The 19789-nt window shown below is 41.3% G+C and overlaps 1 protein-coding gene across 2 annotated transcripts; it reads left to right on the top strand.

The window, feature by feature from the left end:
* Nucleotides 1–1222: 1222 nt before the first annotated feature.
* LOC118087838 (tumor necrosis factor receptor superfamily member 6) lies at nucleotides 1223–19353 on the top strand. 2 transcript variants are annotated; one of them, XM_035120867.3, is made up of 11 exons: nucleotides 1223–1289; nucleotides 7960–8044; nucleotides 9902–10033; nucleotides 10546–10654; nucleotides 11780–11850; nucleotides 13185–13322; nucleotides 14054–14076; nucleotides 15290–15340; nucleotides 15675–15824; nucleotides 17129–17180; nucleotides 18268–19353. In XM_035120867.3, the coding sequence occupies exons 1-11, from the start codon at nucleotides 1242–1244 to the stop codon at nucleotides 18564–18566; spliced, it is 1158 nt and encodes a 385-aa protein (XP_034976758.3). In that variant the 5' UTR covers nucleotides 1223–1241; the 3' UTR covers nucleotides 18567–19353. The 2 variants fall into 2 exon arrangements, with proteins under 2 accessions (XP_034976758.3, XP_060132134.2); XM_060276151.2 differs by lacking the exon at nucleotides 15290–15340.
* The last annotated feature ends 436 nt before the right edge of the window (nucleotides 19354–19789 follow it).

The following is a 19789-nucleotide window of genomic DNA, read 5'->3' as shown; positions in this document are numbered from 1 at the left end:
CTCTTCGTGACCCCATGGACCAGAGCACGCCAGGCACTCCTGTCTTCCACTGCCTACTGCAGTTTGGTCAGACTCATGTTGGTAGGTTCGAGAATACTGTCTAACCCATCTCATCCTTGAACTGGAGAGCAGTTTGCGCAAATGGCCCTCTGGGTACTGCCAGAGTGCTTTAATGTTCTCACATCTCTATTTCGTCCGGCCGCCTGCCTCCATTGGTACGGGAAAGAGGGTATCTTAGTTCCAAGGTGCCCTGGGCTATAGAACTCCTTTGGAGGCTGAGTCAACCCTATTGCCTAATTCAGCCAGGGCCACACCCTGACAGTATCATGAGCCCTGCTTCCTCCCTCTCTCCACCTGCCCAACCTGGGTGCTGACAAGTTTGAGAGAGCCCTGGGTAAAATACTCCCCTGGAAGAGGAGTGGGGGCACCATCACTTCACAGGCTGCTCCCACCTCCCCGCCCCTGCAGCTACCCTGCACATTACAGGGATCAACAGTGGCAAAGGAATGGACAGGCGCCCCTTGTTCATGCTCCCCCTCCCTGCTCCATATGATTATCTAGCCTGCCAGGTTTGCCTTTTGCTCTCCATGTTCTGGGTGGGATGTGTGTAAAGAAGAGCCTGCAGCGCACGTAGGCCTACTGCGTTCTCTCATATCCTGTTTCAACTGTTTTATTAACCCACAATTGCAATGCTTTATTCTAGTTACAGGTAGGTAGTAGCCGTGTTGGTCTGACGTAGTCGAAACAAAATAAAAAAATTCCTTCCCGCAGCACCTTAAAGACCAACTAAGTTTTTTATTTTGATATGAGCTTTCGTGTGCATGAGCACTTCTTCAGATACACTGAAATAGATGCTTTATTCTGTTATTTCCGTAAACTGCTCATAGTTTCTCACAACCAAGCGGTCTGCTAATCTTATTAAATGAAAACGACAGCATAAAGAAAAACAGCGCGGGCCATTGAGAACTCAGGTATGAGGGCTGCGGCCAGTTGGTGAGAAATGGCGACGCCATCTCTCACGGATAAATGATCCCCAATTCCTTTTCTTTCGGGATAAGGCTACACATTTGAGGGTGGGGGAACTTCCCAATACTGTACAGTAACTTTCTTCCGCGCGGGTGGGGGCGGGGAGAGAGAGAAGAAACCCGCCAATAGCAGCTCACAAGGGGCCGGACCGAAGTTGCTTCTCTCAGAGAACTTGGGAGAGGCGTGGTGCTTTTTCGTCCCATTTGGAGGGAGATATGGCGGTTGTGCTGAGGGTAGCGGTGCTGACGGCCTTAGCGCTGGTGGTGAGTTACGACGGGCAGTGAGAGCGGGAACCCCGGGGCAGCAGCGTCGGTGGAGAGCTGCAGAAGGCAGCGCCGCTCTCCTCGCGAGTTGGGCGCAGGGCGGCAGCAGGAGGGTTCCCCTAAGGGCCGAGCGGCGCGCGCCTGCCTTCCCCGCGAGCCATTGTTTTTACTGCGCCGCCTTTCACTCCCCGCGGGAAAGTTCCCCCGCGCGGCGAAGCGGCCCCGGGTTGGGAGGCGACGTTCTCGGCCGAGTTCGCCGCCAGGATCTATGGAGCGAGTCCTCCTCCGGGGGTGGTTGGGGCTCCCAGCAGCTCCCCCACCCCGGCCCCGCTGGCTGGGACTGGTGAGGAGCGGGTTCCCCCTTCCCGCGTCCCCTGGGTCCATGGTTTTCGCGGGGGAGCCCCTTCCTCGTGACCTGCTGATGCCGCGGACCTTGCACCGTGCGCCGCTTATGTTCGCGGCTGATAAGGAAGCCGGCCGGCTCCCAAGTTTTGGCTCGCTTCGGCTTTCTCCCCGCTGCTCAAAATGGCTCCTGCCCGCACAGGCAATCGGACAGCAGTCTTGAGGGTCGCCTTCTTCCGAAGAGCGGAAAGTTCACGAGGGCGGCGGTTGGCTTTTTGGGGGGGGGTCTTGGAAGTTGGAGGCGCTTCGAGAGGGAGATCGGCTCCAGCCCCGCCGTTTCTCGGACGAGGCTTTGCACTTCCCGGAAACTATGGGGAGTCCGTCGAAACGAAAGTGGGATGGGCGTAGGCGCTCCCCAAGGGGTCCTTTTGCAACCCGCCTTCAAATCCGCAATCCGAAGCTATTCCCTTCTCCGCCTGAAGTCAATACTTGCTACTGTAATAACCATTAATGGTGACGTCATTCATTAAGTGGGTAACGGCATGTTAATACCCTGTGACGTCAGGCAGAGAGCTTCCGGGATTCGAGAGGACTTTGCTCTTCGCGTTCTTAGGCACATTCAGGCAAACTTGGCGGCTCTCCCCCCCCCCTTCCTCTCCAATGTCTGATTTGCATTACGTCTGTTCAGGGTGGATTTGATTTAAATCAAACTGATTTAAATCACGATTTAAATCACTAGTCAGTAAGGCTTGATTTAGTCAGTAAGGCTTTTCTACATAAAGACTAATTCTTGCTGGTATAACTTTAATATGCAAGTATATGAAGATTTTTAGAATAACAACTTTTCATATTAGTTTTTTATCCCCAGTTTAATAGGTTAATCATTCATATTTTGACAACTTTACTGTACTTAGGAAGGAGAAAAATAATCATTACCTTAATAATAACAATTTAAATAGATTTATTCAACTGAAACAATAACATTACAGCATATGCTTAAACAAACATCCATGTTTGTTAACTAATTTGGCTAAACAAAAACAAAATGTATATATTTTAAGAAACTTAGACTGTCAGCCCAGCCTACACATGAAAAACTTAAATACTGTCCACTCCAAACAATCAGAAAAATATTGTTTCTATTCTATTCACTGAACTTCTTGAAACTTAGCACTGAAGGGGTTGTTTCTGTATTCATAGGTTTGTAGAACAATAGGATTAAGGTCTTTTTCTCAACTCTGTTCATGTTATAACATTTTATGGAATTTATTTACCCCAAAAAATAAACATACAACCTTATTCTACATAATTAAAAAACTAATCTTTATTTCATGATGGAATAACCTTTGGATGGTAATATATTTTCCTCAAAAAGCATTTTATTTAAAAAAAATCCGATTTAAATAAAAAAAATCGATTTTGATTTTTTTTAAAAAAAAATCATTGATTTTTATCCACCCTGCGTCTGTTCCTATATTCCTATTACTGTGTTCTACGGCAAATAGTTTCATAAAGATGATCAGCCAGAATTTTACTAGCTTAGCTCCTGATAGGCCAACCCTTTTCCACCTTTGTGGCCTGAAAGGTGGGGGGATCGTTTATATCAGGGGTCACCAAACTTTTTCAGCAGGGGGCCAGTCCACTGTCCCTCAGACCTTGTGGGGGGCCAGACTATATTTTGAAAAAAAACACGACTGAATTCCTATGCTCCACAAATAACCCAGAGATGCATTTTAAATAAAAGGACACATTCTACTCAAGTAAAAACTGTCCGCGGGCTAGATTGAAACCCGGGCCTTAGTTTGGGGACCCCTGGTTTATATCTATGACAGGATGATTGCTTGAGACCGAAATGCTTTCAGGAAGATTGAAATGGGAAAACAACAGAGCAGACACCTATGTTTGGAGAAGCTAGATTGGTAAAGAAAAAAGGATTTATATGCATGGTATATGCGATATAGCACTGTGCCACCAGATGGCGCTGTGCACTCCCGTTTTCCCCTACCAGAATTCCCTGTTTACATTTCCAACGTGTTTAACTGAAATGCTTCTTTGATGTATCTAGATCCAGCTTTAGTAGCTCTTCCGATGTCCAAGACTGGTAGAGTAGTTGGCAAATCAGTTGTACTAGACCTGCTATTAGCGAGCAAAATGCAAGCTGCGGTTCTGTACTTCCTGAGGAGTAACCACTCCAAGGGCACAAGAGGGTTTACTTCTGAATGAGTGTCCATAGGATACTGCTGTTAGGCCTGGAGTTCTATACTTTCCTAGGAGTCTTCTTCTTCTTCTTCTTTGGCGATCACTCGTAGCCGAGTAAGATTGTCTTCCATAAACATGGTTTTAACAATGGGTCTGTAAGTGACTGTGGAGGCCAATTCTGGATCCACACGTCCTTCCAAAGTAGGGACATTGGTTTCCAGGCGGGAGTTGATCATGGTGTGGATTTGCCAAGCGTGCCTTCCTCTTAGCACGTTTCTCCCTTACTGCGTTCTGAGTTCCAGTGTCTTCAAAGCCTTTGGTAAAGGCTGTTCTCCAACTGGAGCACTCGCAGGCCAGTGTTTCCCAGTTGTCAGTGTTTATACTACATTTTTTAAGATTTGCCCTGAGACAGTCTTTAAACCTCTTTTGTTGACCACCAGCATTACGCTTTCTAATTTTAAGTTCGGGATACAGTAGAGTAGTTGGTTTGGAAGACGATCATCAGGCATCCGCACAACATGACCAGTCCGACAAAGTTGATGTTGAAGAATCATTGCTTCAACACTGGTGATCTTTGCTTCTTCCAGTACACTGATATTAGTTTGCCTGTCTTCCCAAGTGATGTGTAAAATTTTTCGGAAACACCGTTGATATTGAACATGGGTGGGGCTGGAACAAAGCAGTTTAGGATTGCACTATTAAATGTATTCAGGCTTTGAATGGATAAAACTTTTTGGTTCCCTTTAAAAGTATCACTTTCCTCTTCACTCTATATATCCAACCACATGGTTAAGTGTAACAGGGCAAATGTGGCTTTAAGAGTTCTATTTAGTAATGTTTTATTACCTATATAAGCCATCTTAGAGTTTACATTCTTTGAAAGATAGGAGTATAGGTCTTTAAAATAAATTTTAAAATACCTGCTTATGGTACTACCTCCTACTCCACAGAATACCCTGGAAGCAGGAAATAGAACTCTTTTCATTTTCTACTTTGTAATCTCAATTATTTAATTTTAAAATTATGTATCGGGGTACTAAACATTCAAACCATAACGTGATTGTTGTATGCACATGATATTTTATGTTACTTTTTATGTTTTATTTTGTTTTGCTCTCTCTATGTGAACACATACCTATGTTTATGAATGGTTGTGGATTTTATTAGTTTTTGTACCTTGTTTACAGCATATATAGCATGTCTTTGTTGCTGGCTGATTTGCTGCTATTGCTTTGCAATTTGCAGCTACTGTATAGCTTGTTTTGATGGACAGGTTTAAACAAAAACATAAAGAAAAGTGAGGTAGGTCCAGGCCACTGGATATTCATGTGCTAATTTCAAACTGCAGGTGGACAGGGGTGGTTATAATTTTGATTGTTTTCCCTTAGGAAAACTAGCACAGACTTCTCTCTGATGTAATATTTAATTATTTATTTTGCAGTGAATTTTTATGCATCCCCTCTCTAGCAGTCAGGACCAGGATGCTGTAAAATTAAGTTATTAAATTCAACAAGCGCTGCTTAGCAGATCTGGCCTCGTAAGGTTCCTAAATGAGAACACACTTTGGTACCATAGGCAAGGTGCTATATTCCAAAGGTTGCAATCCCATAGTTCCCCCATTTGAACATGATGGGGTTTGCTTCTAAATAGGCATGATTAATATTGCACTGTAAATTCACTGAAGAATTTAACTTTTCTTACAAATTTTCCTTGGACTGTGGCAGTAAAAGTGCAGCTGATATTACCACAGCAGCTTGGAAATGTATTTTACAGATTTAGATTGAAGTAATTTCCAACTAAATCTCTCTGATTCTAAACACAGACAGTTTTCAAGTAAATGCGATTTTTTTTCAGTTGGGATGCAAGGTGGAATGTTCTCGCTTGTTAAATGTCTCAGTAACATTAGCAATTTGATAAAATGTTAGCATTAAAAATAAATACTGAATGTCTGAAATGTAATTTCTCCATCAGCCTCTGCCAACCCAAGGGGAAAATAACAGACTTTACACCTAGGTAACAAGCCACATAACAGTATTTTCACAAGTGCATTCTTTTAATAGTCTGTAGATGCCACAGAGAAAAACTAAGGTGCACATCCTAATTAGTTTTTGCTTTATTTCACTACTAAATCACCTTGAGATCATTGTGCTTTAATTCACTCTGTGTATTATTTTCACCCTGGTTCTCAAACTGAGTGCAAAGAAGAAAAGAGTCTCTTCTGCTGCAAGAGCCTAGATGGGGCATCTAAGTCATAATGAAGGGTTTTTGAAACATGGGCATCACATTTAGTATATCTAGGAGCAACTTTCTAGTTTATTTGTTATTGAAATCTCTCCAGCTATCTCTGTGCTTTTTACAGCGTGGTGTTCAAGTCACAACTTGGAAATTCATTCTGTTTAAATCAGCGGGATAGGAATATAGGAAGCTGCCACGTGCAATTTCAGGCCATTAGTCCACTTAGCCCAGGGTGATTTACTCTTAACTGGCAGTGACTCTCTGGGGTCTCTTGCAGAACCCTGCATCTGATCCCTTTCAACAAGACACCATTCTCAGCTGGCCCCTGCCTGCCTGCCGTTTTACTTACAGCCAGTCTAGGACACGACACTGGCTGTTAACTTCCTCCTCCTCAGCCTCCACACCCTTGTATAGCTCAGCAGGGAGGAGGATGGGGGACAAAACTAGAATCTGTTGATTCTGCCTGTTATTGGCTGCGGTAGTGCCTTTCATTGGCTCTGACTCCACCTACTGTTGTGTTCCTTGCCTGGTGTCCTACTAGTCCCAAGGGATACCAGCCACCATTGGGAATTGGTTGTGAGGCCTTTTTTGCAAGTGAGCTATGTAGTCCATCCCAAAGTTGAGTTTGGCCTTATCTCTACCACCCCCGGTGGTAGGACCTATTCCTATTGCACAACAGGTTCACTGTTTCCCATTGCAGAAGTTTATGCTGTGTGCTAACAAGGGTGGTTTTGATCACTTTGTCATATATTTAGGCTCAGAATTAATTGTTGGACATGTAGGCTTGTTCAGATCTTTATCTTGTCTCTGATCAGTTTGAGAACCACACCTTTTTACTACTAATCATCTTGCAATGTCAGATCTGACCACTATATTTATTTGTGCAGCTTAAAAGTAGAGTTCCAAGTTGTGAAATTGTACTCTGAATTCTCTGTTTCCAATAGCCTGAAGCCAGGAGGGCTTAGGGTTGGAGAAGTTCCTGGATCACTCAGAAAACTCCTGTTGACATAGTTTGACTATCTGATTCACAACCACATTGTCTATGAAAATCCCACTGGCATTGGTGAAGCTACTTAGAAATTTGAAAATTTTGTTCTTGCTAATACAGCCAAGATTTTTTGGGAAAGTGGTCCTCCAGAACTGTCCCATTTTTAACATCCCAGATTTTATTTTATAATATAACATTCCAGTTCTCAGAGGTGTGCTTGAATGTATGACGATGGTCCAGTTCTTCATGCCAAAACAACTTAGTGTGTTTCTTGGCTTGCTTGCGTTTTCCATTCAACAGACCTTCCTGATGTGCACTTCCGCTCCAGTGTAGCACTGTAGCACAGTCATCCAGATTGCATAAATTGCAATAAGGAGCTGGAGTTAGGCTGTCTTTCTTATCACTGGAAACAAGTGAGTTGGCATTAACTTTTCAGCACATCATGTAGTTGCCCTCTGTCCATGCTACTGTCCAATTCCTTCTTCAGTTCTAAAAGCAGGAAGCCCACAGTTTGCATGCAGGACAAGGGTATAAAACCTTTAAAATAATGTATCTCTCATATCTGGGATGGGGAACACAGCTATTTCTTATTGCAGGAAATTCTTTTACCCAAAATGTCAAAAGGAGTTTTGCTTGGTGCACTTATTATGTGGGAAAGATTGCTTGCAACCTCTTTTTCTGGTTGCTATGAGGAGAATAAAAGTTTGATTTAATGTTTAAAAAAGCAAAATTTTGAATTGAGCTCTACTTGAAAGCTTAGCAAAGGAATGTTTAGGTGTTCTCCCTGTGAATATGCTGAAGTACTGGAAAGTGAGTTTTTACATAGCCAATAAATCTCATATTAAGTTGGAATGATGCACCTGTGAAGTCCATTCCTATGAAGCCTGTCCCTCTGAATCTCTTTAGGTTGAATCTCCATGGTGGATACCTCAATGTGATCATGAACAGTATCTTGATTCTGGGGGACATTGTTGCAAACGATGCCCTGCAGGTAAGTGGTCATGCAGTTGCTTCTGTATTTAGCAAAATAACTGAGTCTCTCTTATTGTAAAGGATTTGTTCATCATGTTTAGCCTTAATATGGTACTCTTTCCTATATTTTTCATCAAAACTATCTCAGCTATTCTGTAAAACAGGCAAGTATTAGGGCCAAAGCACACGTTTCCGTGCTTATTGAAACATGTATGCTGGTTTGCCAACAGTAGTGCAGATTCACTTTAAAGGTGAAATAGATCGTGGGGGAGGTGGCAACAGTTATTTATGGTACAGTGGTACCTTGGTTTACAACCATAATCTGTTCCGGAGGTCCAGTTGTAAACCAAAACAGGTTGTAACCCAAGGTTACACCTATGGGGCCTCCAAAAAAAAAGGGTTGTAATCCAAAAAAAAGGGACACGCACTTCCAGGTTTGACGTGGTTGTAATCTAAAATTGTTTCAAACCAAGTTACCACTTATCTTCCTCCTCTTCTTTTCTTCCCTGATCCAGCCTTTGGGAATTTGCATCCTTTATGGGGGGAAATATTGCACTTTCTCTGTAAAATAACAACTTGGGAGCTTGTCCAAAAATGATTTCTTATTGCAAAAGTGAATAAATTTCAGAAAAACTAGCAACCATTTAAACCAATGTAAGCTTTCTGGTATGATAGCTCAGTCAGTAGAGCACAAGACTCTTAATCTCAGGGTTGTGAGCTTGAGCCCCATGTTGGGCAAAAGATTCATGCATGGCGACTAGATGGCCCTCTGAATCTCTTCCAACCCAGTGCTAAGGAGATCGTACTGTTGGACAAGCAGAAATGCTTGGGCTTGTAGAACAGTCTCCCCTCTCCTCCCCCTGCATGCTGTTCTGAGGGATCTCCCAACCCTCCGAAGTGGATTTGGGGGAGGAGGGGAAAGCCCTGTTGTGCGAGCAGGAGACTGTACCTTGGCTTCTGCTAGCGTAACGGGGTAGTTGAATTCAGCCTTTACTCAATTTCATTCGACCAAAGCCTTCCTCCAAAACGGAGACTCCTCTCCTCTCTCCCTCATTTGAGGTAGGGTTAGGCTGAGAGATGATGGCTGCTCCAAGGTTGCCAGGGGCTTCGTGGTGGAATTGAGATTCAAACATGAGCCTTCCCAGTCTTGGTTATCTAATCCAGTGTTTCTCAACCAGTGTGCCTCCAGATGTTTTGGGACTACAACTCCCATCATCCCTAGCTAGCAAGACCAGTGGTCAGGAATGATGGGAGTTGTAGTCCCAAAACATCTGGAGGCACACTGGTTGAGAAACACTGATCTAATCTACCCACTATGATATACTTGTCCAAAAATATGCTTGTTTTAGACTTGAAAGAATGATAAGGAGCTACCTTTAATTGTTAAAGCTTAAATGTGACACCCTTTTGAAATGTTCTGCATTTAAAACAAATTTCTGGTTTAAATATTGGAAAAAGGCACCTGTGCCCCACCACTGGAGCACCCCATTTAGGGACCTGCTGCTCCAGGTGTTCAATCTGTTCCTGTGTTTTTTGAGGGGGCTTACTAGGGGCCTCTGGTGGATGTGGCTCCACCATCAGAGCTCTTCCGCAGCAGACTGACACTTCTGCCCCAATCTCTCTCACTCCAGACAATAGCTCTGGGGATTAGTCTCATGCAGTTCTGTGGAATTCACTTTCCAGTAAATGTGCAGCCAACTTGTACACACCGACCTGTGTAAACACACATAAGATTGGGCTGCATACATTCTTTATAGATTGACACCTTTGTAATCTTAATTTAAGCAAAAAGGTTCACATTGCAGTTAAAGTCAGAGGTATGCATTCCAGAAATACCTTAATTAACATGATTTTTTAAAATGTCCCCATATAATAGGTACCCATGTTGCTGAAAGCTGCATTAAGCCACATACTTCTGGAATTTGTGCACCCTGCCACGAAGGAATAGACTACACTGCTCATGCAAATGGATTTCAGAAATGCTTGCCTTGTGATGAATGCAAATTTGGTACAGTATGGTTTTGTGAATTGGTTGTTTTCGGACGCTAGGGTTTCAAAAGGTCAGATGTCTTTTGCCAATCAGTTGTATTTTGTTTTGCTTTAATAGTCTGCTGAGGGGACCCACCACAATCTAATTAAACCAGATATGTTAAAACTATGGCCCTCCAGAATGGTGCTGAACTGCATCTCTCATCATCCCTGGCTGTTGGCCATGCTGGCTGGGGCTGATGGAGTTAAGTAACATCTGGAGGGCAAGAAGTTCCCTGTCCCTGATTCCCTACCCGCTTCATGACCTAGAAGTGGGACCACCTTGAATGCTAGTTCTTTCCAAGGCAGTGTTCACTTAGGGATCTTTGAGTTGCTTTGTATCCTTTGTAGAGTTCTATAAATTAATCAATTGTTTCTCTAAATGTTTTGAACATGCGGCCCTGCCTAAACTTTCATGCTTCTCTGAAAAGAGAGGATGACCATTGACAATTTTAGGAAGCATTGCAGATTTATTTCTATCCCTTTTTTTAGGTTTTGAAATGGTGAAGAGCTGCACTGTGAAGAGTAACACTGAATGTCGGTGCAAAGCTGGGTATTACTGCCCCCCAAGCTGCGAGGAATGTGTTAGGTGCAAGACAAAGTACGTACATTAATGGGTTTGTGTGGCTGTCTTTAAAGAAAGGCTTGGGTACTGCAAAAATGCAAGAATATGTTGGCACGGATTGACTTTAAATAAAAGTGGTATCTCATAATAAAAAAACACCCCTCAAAAAGGCAAATTTTAAATAATTTGTTTTTAAATCAGGTCTCTTTTTGGTACTTGTATTTCCTAAGCAAGGAGGCATACTGGTTGGTTAATATAATGATTGGCAGAACAGTCCAAAGCCCCTTTGTGCTGGGCAAGTTGAGGGCTGCATTGGGTGGAGGGAAAAGCAAACTTGGATGCAGGTTCTTAAGAGTTACAGTTTTCATAATGACCAGGTGGGTTGGAAACAATACAGGTAGTCTGATGGAATAGCTTCTACTAGATGACAGGGGTTTTTTTGGGGGGGGGGGTGATCCATCAGAGTTGATGGAATATCTGATGGAATTTGGAAGATAATAGCTGAATGCTTTAGATGTTTACGGTCCGTTTAAATTTTAACAATTTTACATTTAAAATAAGAATGCTGGTTTTAAAATTTATGAAAATTAACTTTTAAAAATAAAATATTTGTTATTGGTCATCCATAATGTGAAAACTTCTCATCATAGCTTTTAATAGCAAATACTTTTTCTTTTTCTTTTTTTAAATATATTTTTATTAATTTTCCAATTAAAACCAATTATATCACATTCATTATTTCAAATTATACACATATATATATCAATCAAACCGAATGTTATGCCAAATCGTCTAAAGAATTTTTTATTTGGGTTCCCATGCTTCAAGAAATTGGGGATTCCTCGCAACCGTCCACTGCCGTCTTTTTTCTAAAGTTCAAATCGTCCTCCAAGTTCATAATAATCCAGATCTTCCCCTTACAGTCACATAGATGTTTTCCACTTTCAACCGATTGTTTCCCTAATAGCAAAAACTTGTCTCTTCAGATGGATGTGCAAACTTCATAGAAAATGTATTTGCTATTTGTTTGTTTTTTAATAGCAAATACATTTTCTATGAAGTTTGCACATCCATCTGAAGAGACAAGTTTAAGCTGCATGTCTTTAGAAGGCACAGGTGCCCTAACCTGTCTGTCATCTTCTTTTTAAACCTAACATCTAGGTGTCCTGAAGGGCAGATTCCTGTGCAAAACTGCAATGCCACTACAGATATGAAGTGTGGCTCTCCTACAGGTACGGTATGAATACTATGTTTTCCAGAATGACCACCTCTCTTGCTTTTTGTAGTGGGCAGTTTCAAGCCCTAGTGCAGGCATAGGCAAACTCAGCCCTCCAAATGTTTTAGGGATACAGTTCCCAGCATCCCTGACCACTGGTCTTGTTAGCTAGGGTTCATGGGAGTTGTAGTCCCAAAACATCTGGAGGGCCGAGTTTGCCTATGCCTGCCCTGGTGGAATTGAGTACTCTTGAAGATAGCATAGCTAGCTGACTGGAATAGTGAGCAGGAATAGTCAACACTACAACATTTTGTTGCAGGTTCCACCTTTTATTCATAAAGCACCTAAAAATATTTAGGTATAATAAAAAGATAAGAGATAACTAGCCCTGCCCATAGTGTTACCATTTTAAAGCCTGTTTAGAGTGGAAATGGAAAAGTCTGTTACTCTTTTGGCAGCTTTGCTTGCTGTCTCCTATGGTAGATGGTTCAGGAATCAAATCCTCTATTCTCTCAAGACTTCAGGGATCCACCTCTTCTTTTTCCAATGAAATACTCACATTGGCAGAAACAGTGTACTGTATATTCCTGCGCATAAGACTACTTTTTAACCCAGGAAAATCTTCTCAAAAGTTGGGGGTCGTCTTATACCCCGGGTCGTATTACTTATACGGAGAGTATATCCCAAATGCTGTATTTTAACTGGGAAAGTTGGGGGTCGTCTTATACGCCGGAATATACGGTAATATACCAGGGTGCAAGTAACTACATGACAGCCTGAATCTGCAACTGGTTACCTTTCTGCACTAACACAACTTGAAATTGGTGACATCTCTGTGACTTAACAGCAGGATTGAGGCTACAAGGCATAGACCTCATTTGGACATAAAGTGAAATCATAATTTATTGTTACATTTGACCAAGTCCCTGCGGTTTGGGGGTTACCTATGGCAGTGGAAGACAGGAGTGCCTGGCGTGCTCTGGTCCATGGGGTCACATACATTCTGCTTGGCTAATATTGTTTTTAAGGGCACCCAGTCACTGTTATTAATGAACTTATGAAACTGAACATTTTTCACCCCACATTGCTGCATTATTAATGAACTTATGAAACTGAACATTTTTCACCCCACATTGCTGCGTTCTTGGGAGATAGTGGCCTGTGTCTTCTTTCATGGCCCCCTTCCTACGTTTACTATCAGAGGCACCAGGTACGTTTTTGTAAAGCATTAGTTAATTATTTTACCCAAAGCAAGCTGGGTGTATCTTTCATCAATATTTCAGCCCAAGTGAAAGGTTCTGGTGATTGGGACCTGTTTCTAATGTGCTTTTTTTTCCCCTTTCCTTCCAGAAACCAAGGATGCCACTTCACTTCATATAGTCATTACATTTGTTGTTGTTTTTGTTGTTGTTTTTATCATTGGATTTGGTGCTTTTGCATTAATTCGCTGGAAGTCTACAAGAAATGGTTTCTGTCAAAGCGATGAAGGTAATTTCCTGGAAAACAGCTGGGATTTGGGAAAGAGCCAGTGGGAAGGACCAGCTCTCAGTGTCCGAGGACATGTGTAGCTTGCAGAAGGTCCCAGAACCAATCCCTTCCCGCCTATTTATCTACTTGCACTTTGACGTGCTTTCAAATTGCTAGGTTGGCAGGAGCTGGGACCGAACAACGGGAGCTCACCCCGTCACGGGGCCTCGAACCACCGCAAGTCCAAGCAGCACAGTGGTTTAAACCACAGCGCCACCTGCGTCCCTATTTGAAAGTTAAACACCATCAAAATCAGGGCCTTACACCAGAGAGTGCTTTGTAGTGTTTAGGAGGTCATCCTATTGGTGCAAGTGCTTCTGCTTGCCCTGTGGAACAGTGTACCCACCCTCACCCTTATGCTGCTCTGGGGGTTCTCCTGTTCATTCCACTGTGTTAATCCACTGTGTTAATCATAAAACTAAGAATGAAGAGAACATGACATTCCAACCGTCTTTAGTCAGGCATCCCCAAACTTCGGCCCTCCAGATGTTTTGGACTACAATTCCCATCATCCCTGACCACTGGTCCTGTTAGCTAGGGATCATGAGAGTTGTAGTCTAAAACATCTGGAGGGCCGCAGTTTGGGGATGCCTGGTCTTAGTTATGTTTTGAAAAATTTTCAAAGTTGCTGTATTATGACCAATACACTGATATATAAACATTTATTTCTCTCTCTCACCATTCCTGTCAAGAAACTTCTCCCCAACCTTGGTGGGTAAGTGTCCATAAATATCATTCCATATTATAGAAACATGCCTGGTATACTTAGCCTCTTGCCTTCCCCATATTTTGGGTGGACATGGCTGGCAGTTGTCATTGTGGGGTGTGTGAAGCAGGACATTGTGGTCAGTTCCTTTCCATTAGTCTCTTGCATCTCATAATCTCATTGATGAGTTATGAGATGCAAGAGACTAATGGAAAGGAACTGACCACAATGTCCTGCTTCATAGAGTTTGATGACATTTTTTTAAACACCTGGCCCGGGGGGGGGGATCTGCAGTCTCATTCAGGAAAGAATATGAGGTTTTTTTTGCTAGGTCAGGTAATTATGGTAATTAAACTATTTTTTTGAAATCCTTTGCTATACTGGGTTCCATGTGCTCAGCGCTGTGTGCTGTTGCAGTCATGATAACTTGTCATGATATAGTGCAGATATCTAGTACACAAGTGATAGTTGCTCAGTTTATTAACTGTGGACCAATGGTATAATGCAATTTGGCAAGCGGCATTATTGGAAAAACTGTTAATTGACAGAAAAAATTAAATTAGCAAGAGGTCAAAAGAAACATCAATTTTTATGCAGTTTGGTGTGACTTTATTGGCTACACAAATAATGAGGCATATGGTAGAACAGTGCCATAGTTTACAGCACAGTCTGGCATGCGTGAAGTACATACTTTAATTCCCCAACCACCACCTTTATACAAATTCTAATTGTTATGGAAACAAAATAGCTTTTACTTATACTCATCAATCTAAGCAATACGTGTTAATATACATCATTTCATAAATGTAATAATTATAATAATTTTGGTATATACACTTTGACACAACTTTGTTAGTATATTCAGAAATGTTTATTGTTTTCTGTTTATGTATTTGTTGCATGTCATGTGCTAGAATGTAAACAGATATATCTCGGTATAACCATATTAAAAAATTTAAATATGAAAATGAATAAAACCTTTGTTACCAAAAGTATATATATAATGAGAGATAACTATTGGTTGCATATAAAGTGGATCATTGATGCCTATGTGTACTTTAGCAGTTTGCCATGCTGGCATGCCAATATTGCCCATGCATGCATGCATCAGCAATCCAGTTTGTTACACTGAGCACATGCAACCCTTTATAGGTAAGGTTTTTTAAAAAAACAAAAACAAAGCACACCGAATCTTGCATTTAAATTGGGTTTCTGCTTTCAGGAACACTGTAACAAAAAGAAACCTGGACCAAATGGAGCTTCATCTGAATCGGTAAAACATTCTGATGTTCTTATGCTTAGTCTGTGATCCTATACCCCAGGGGTGGCTAACCTGTGGCTTCCTGGTGTTGCTGTACTACAACTCCAATCATCCCTTACTATTAGCCATTGTGGCTGGGGCTGATGACAGTTGGAGGTCCAACACATCTGGAGAGCCTCAGGTTAGTTACCCCTGCTGTAAACAGGCGCATGGAAATAAATCTGCCTCATCTAAGTGTGTACTGCTGAGTAAACATGTCCAGGATTGTGCTTTTGACACACACAAGCATTCCTAAAGCTGACAACCATCTCATACCAAAAGGGGTTTTTTTTCCTTTTATTTGCAGCTGCTTGTAAATCAGATAGAAAAGCCAGGACCTGTATCGGAAAACAAGTTGCCTGGGAATACTGACAGAAGTGACCTGGCAGCGGGCAGCACAAATGAAGAACCTCTCCTGGGAAGCACTGAATCCACCGCTGCAAGCCTGCAGCCCAATGTAAGAAAGTGTGGAAGCTGTTCAACTGGAATTTTCTCTATACCTGATGACTGGGGTGGGAGCATCTCTGACCACTGGCCTTGCTAGCTAAATCTTACAGGAGTTGGGAGCTCAAAACATGTGGAGGGTCCAAAGGTTTCCCCACCTCTGTTTTATGGTGGTGTGCGAGAAACTGATTAGGTTAGCTGGCTGTTTCTTGGGTACCAGCAATACAAGAACAGCAGTTGGAGCTCAAGCAAAGAACATACTTAAGGTAGACGGAAACAAAAAAAGCAAATATAGTCATGCCTCAGGTTGTGAATGCTGTGGGTTACGCGTTTTCAGGTTGCGGACCGTTCCGAACCCGGAAGTACAGGAACAGGTTACTTCCGGGTTTTGGTGCATGCACAGAATCACAAAATGTCATGCGCAGAAGCGCCAAATCATGTCACATGCGTGCGCAGATGCAGCACTGCGGGTTGCAAACGCTGTGGGTTGCAAGCCTGCCTCCCGCACAGATCACGTTCACAACCCAAGGTATGACTGTATTGATAGAAGTATCTGAAATGTATCTCTAGATTCACCTTCATTTCCATGTGAGTACTACAGTACTCCATCCTGGGATGGACCAAGATGGGGGTACTTTGAGTCAATTAGTGTTGTTCAGTGAGAATCATTCTCTGTACAAATTTAATATTTATATCCTGGTTGGATGTTTGTGATGATTCATTGGCTCACAAATGCTGTTGTATAGAGAGTTAAAGAATGTTAGGAAAAGTTTAAGCACTAAAAGATAAGAAATAGCAAGATAGAGTTGCCTTTTTGAGTACAATTTATGTGGGTGTTATGTTCACACGTATATTTGAAACACCATTGAAAAATCCTGCAAGCATCCCCTTCTGCCCCTTTTGGTGACATTTTTGGTCACTTCTGGGTTCAGCGGAATGTGCATGTGCACAATCGCACACACATCGGGCATACTTAAAATGGTCGCTGCCTGTATTGTTGTAAAATAAACCACCTGAACATCGTATTTAAAATATGGCCCTTTGCTTAATTATAATATTTTGAAGAAATGCTTCAATAAATTCTGTGACAGTCATCACTTTTATAGCATGCAATAGAGGAAAGTTTGCTTAAAGTTTGTCAGTGTGGTTTTCTTCAAAAAGCTATTCTACAAAGCTAAATTGCTGCTGCTAAGGAATTTTTGTAGAACTGTTTATAAATGTAACATGCCAACTACCCTAAAACAAATGATATGAATTCTTTATCTCTCTGAATTGCTACTGAAATTTATGGCGGTTATTTTTTCCTCACTGTTGCAGGGTTCAAGGCAACAACCTGTAGTAGTTGTGGCTAAAAACTATGATTTTAAAGGTAAGTCTTTCCAAGTGTTGTTTTCCCCACCCCACAATCTGTAAACCAGCAGAAGTATTGAGAAAGTATTTTTCCTTATTTTAACCTGATGTAAAATGATGGTAATCCAGTATTCATGTCCCAAATTTTTATTGGCTATGTTCTTAAACTATAGGAAATAGTTAAAATTTTATGTATGTGAATAAGTTGATTCTTTTCAACTTCGATGGTTCCGCTTAAAATGTTTTATTACATCAAATGTGCTGAATTCAAGAAGTTCCAATATGAGAAAGCTATGGAAGGCAAGCATGCAGAACAAGAGTCCAGTAGTCATTGACAAAACATCTGCACTTACCTGCTTCTGCATGCACGAGTCCTTGTGGATTTAGGAGAAACAGCAGTGGATCCCCTTTATCCATTATGTAGGGTGGTTTTCTTATCAGTATGCAACAGGGACCTGTGTGGGTTTTGTGCACTGAGAACAGCTGTTTTTGTAAGTTTTGGGCACAGTAGTCCCACCGCAAGCTGTGGGAGACAGACATATTGTCCCTCATAAGATCAAACCAAAGGTCTATCTAGTCCAGTTTTAATTTTATTTTCAGAAAGCTACCATAGTCTACTAGCTTTGTATTGCTGCCCTGTGCTGCTTTGGGAGGAAGGGCAGAATACAGTTTTAATGAATGAAAACTGAATAGAAGTCAATAGTTCAGTACAAACTCTGGGACTTCCCCTTCCTCTTTTCCCTTGGTGCATCTCAAAAATCTCTTCTGGAGGATCTCCTAACTCTCTAGAGCAGTTTTTGAGAGTGTACATAGGGAAGGAGGCTGTAGGTAGCTGGAGAGAAAAGAGGAAATTCTGTTGTACAAGTAGAAGTCTTGCATGAACAGAAATGCAGCGTTGGAAACAACCATACATAATTTAACTGAAATAGCAGTATGTTGAGCACTATACAGTTGGTATTTAAGTCTTTTTAACTAGATGCTGCAGAAGAAAAGAGATAGTATCACATTGAAAGAAAAATCTATAAAGTTTTTTTGAACTGCAGTTCAGTAGCATGCAAATGTACTAAAAGTACACCTTCTAAACTAAACATTATCTTGTATTGTAGTGCTGGACGAAATCTATTTAGACTCAAGGAAGATGGTACCACTGCACTACTGGAAGGATCTTATGAGGAAGAGTGGCTTAGAAGACAATTACATGGAAGAAATAGAGCGTGATCACCCTTCGCAAACCAATGAACAACGTTATCAGATGCTAAAAACTTTACAAAACAGATATGGCATTAAGGATGCTTTGCTTAAATTATTAAACGGCATATGGGCTTTGAAGCTTACAAATATTTATGAAAATCTAACAAATGAATTAAAAAGCAAAGGTATAATAACACTGGAGACCGAAGACTAATATTTAGATTTTTTAAATAAAACTGAACAAGAGCAGAATCTGCAAACTACAAATTGTATGGGTCTGGCTGACCTTATTTTAGTGCATGTAACTGCTGAGTAAGCAGAACACACTGCTAATATGGTAAGTATGGAGACTAGTACCATTTGTCTGGAGGACAGAACAATGCATGATGTATATATATATATATATCTACATCTGTGTATTTTGTAACATCAAAATGTGAGATTGTAACTTGAACTCCTGTGAATTGCTGTACTTGAGCATTTTTAAACAAAGAAGGTAGGAAATGAATGTACACAGGTTCAAAGAAGGTAGGAAATGAATGTACACAGTGCAGAATGATCCAATTTTACACCATTTTCAAATATCCAGTGAAATTGTTACTGTTAGATATTCAGCAGAAAGGACTGAAGTATATTCTATCTTAAACACTCTTACATTATCAAAAAAATAATGTTCTTTATAAAATGTGCTTCCTATTGTGACCAAACTTCAGTGTAATACCAAAGGTTTTACATAAATTGCAAAGCGTTTTTATTAACGTTCAGCAGGCTGAAACGGGACATAATTTGTTTGAAGCCAGAACTGCAGGGTTATAAAATCATGTAGAAGTGTTATTCGGGGGGTGGGGGAGAGAGAGAGAGAGACTTGAGACTTTACATTTTCAATGAAATCTTAGAATTATGAATTTTATTTTTTATATTTAGAAAATATGCCACTTGCAAATCTTTTGCAAATCATTTGTATTTAAACACTTGTCAATAAACACTTTCTACTGTAAAAATTCATTGCTTATGTCATATGTGGGGAAATTTACAAGGAAAAAAGTGAGATGAAAGAGAATATATAATTGCTCCAATTTACATAGCACTTAAATGTCCAAAGAGCCTTAACAGTGTTTCATCCTTATTTCGGAAGATGGGATGCTAGAAAATCGGCTTGTGGGAGGTGAACAGGTTTAGAATGTTTAACCTCACCATGGAGTTGATCCAGTTAAATTTATATTACGGGAATACCGGCACCTGAAAAACATCCAGCAGCATTTACTGTGGCTAGAAGGCTGAGTGAGAAATGAAATGAAAGGACGAAGTACAGTAAATTTAAAAAAGAACCCCTATAATCCCCCCAAATAGTTTCCACCCCCTTAAACGACTCAGTTGCTGTCAAATTTGTAAGAAGGAGCACCACTTTGCCACGGGGAAACTAGCCTAGATGGGCCA

The sequence above is a fragment of the Zootoca vivipara genome, chromosome 1, assembly GCF_965207765.1.
Source record: "Zootoca vivipara chromosome 1, rZooViv2.hap1.1, whole genome shotgun sequence".
Lineage (NCBI taxonomy): Eukaryota > Metazoa > Chordata > Lepidosauria > Squamata > Lacertidae > Zootoca > Zootoca vivipara.
This window is presented reverse-complemented; position numbering and strand designations above follow the sequence as displayed.

Excerpts from the sequence above, each read along its gene's own strand:
- LOC118087838 (XM_035120867.3), top strand. The coding sequence starts at position 1,242 with ATGGCGGTTGTGCTGAGGGTAGCGGTGCTGACGGCCTTAGCGCTGGTG. Across the intron at positions 14,077-15,289 it reads CTTCTCCCCAACCTTGGTGG|GAACACTGTAACAAAAAGAA; the intron begins GTAAGTGTCCAT and ends TTCTGCTTTCAG. Across the intron at positions 17,181-18,267 it reads TAAAAACTATGATTTTAAAG|TGCTGGACGAAATCTATTTA; the intron begins GTAAGTCTTTCC and ends CTTGTATTGTAG.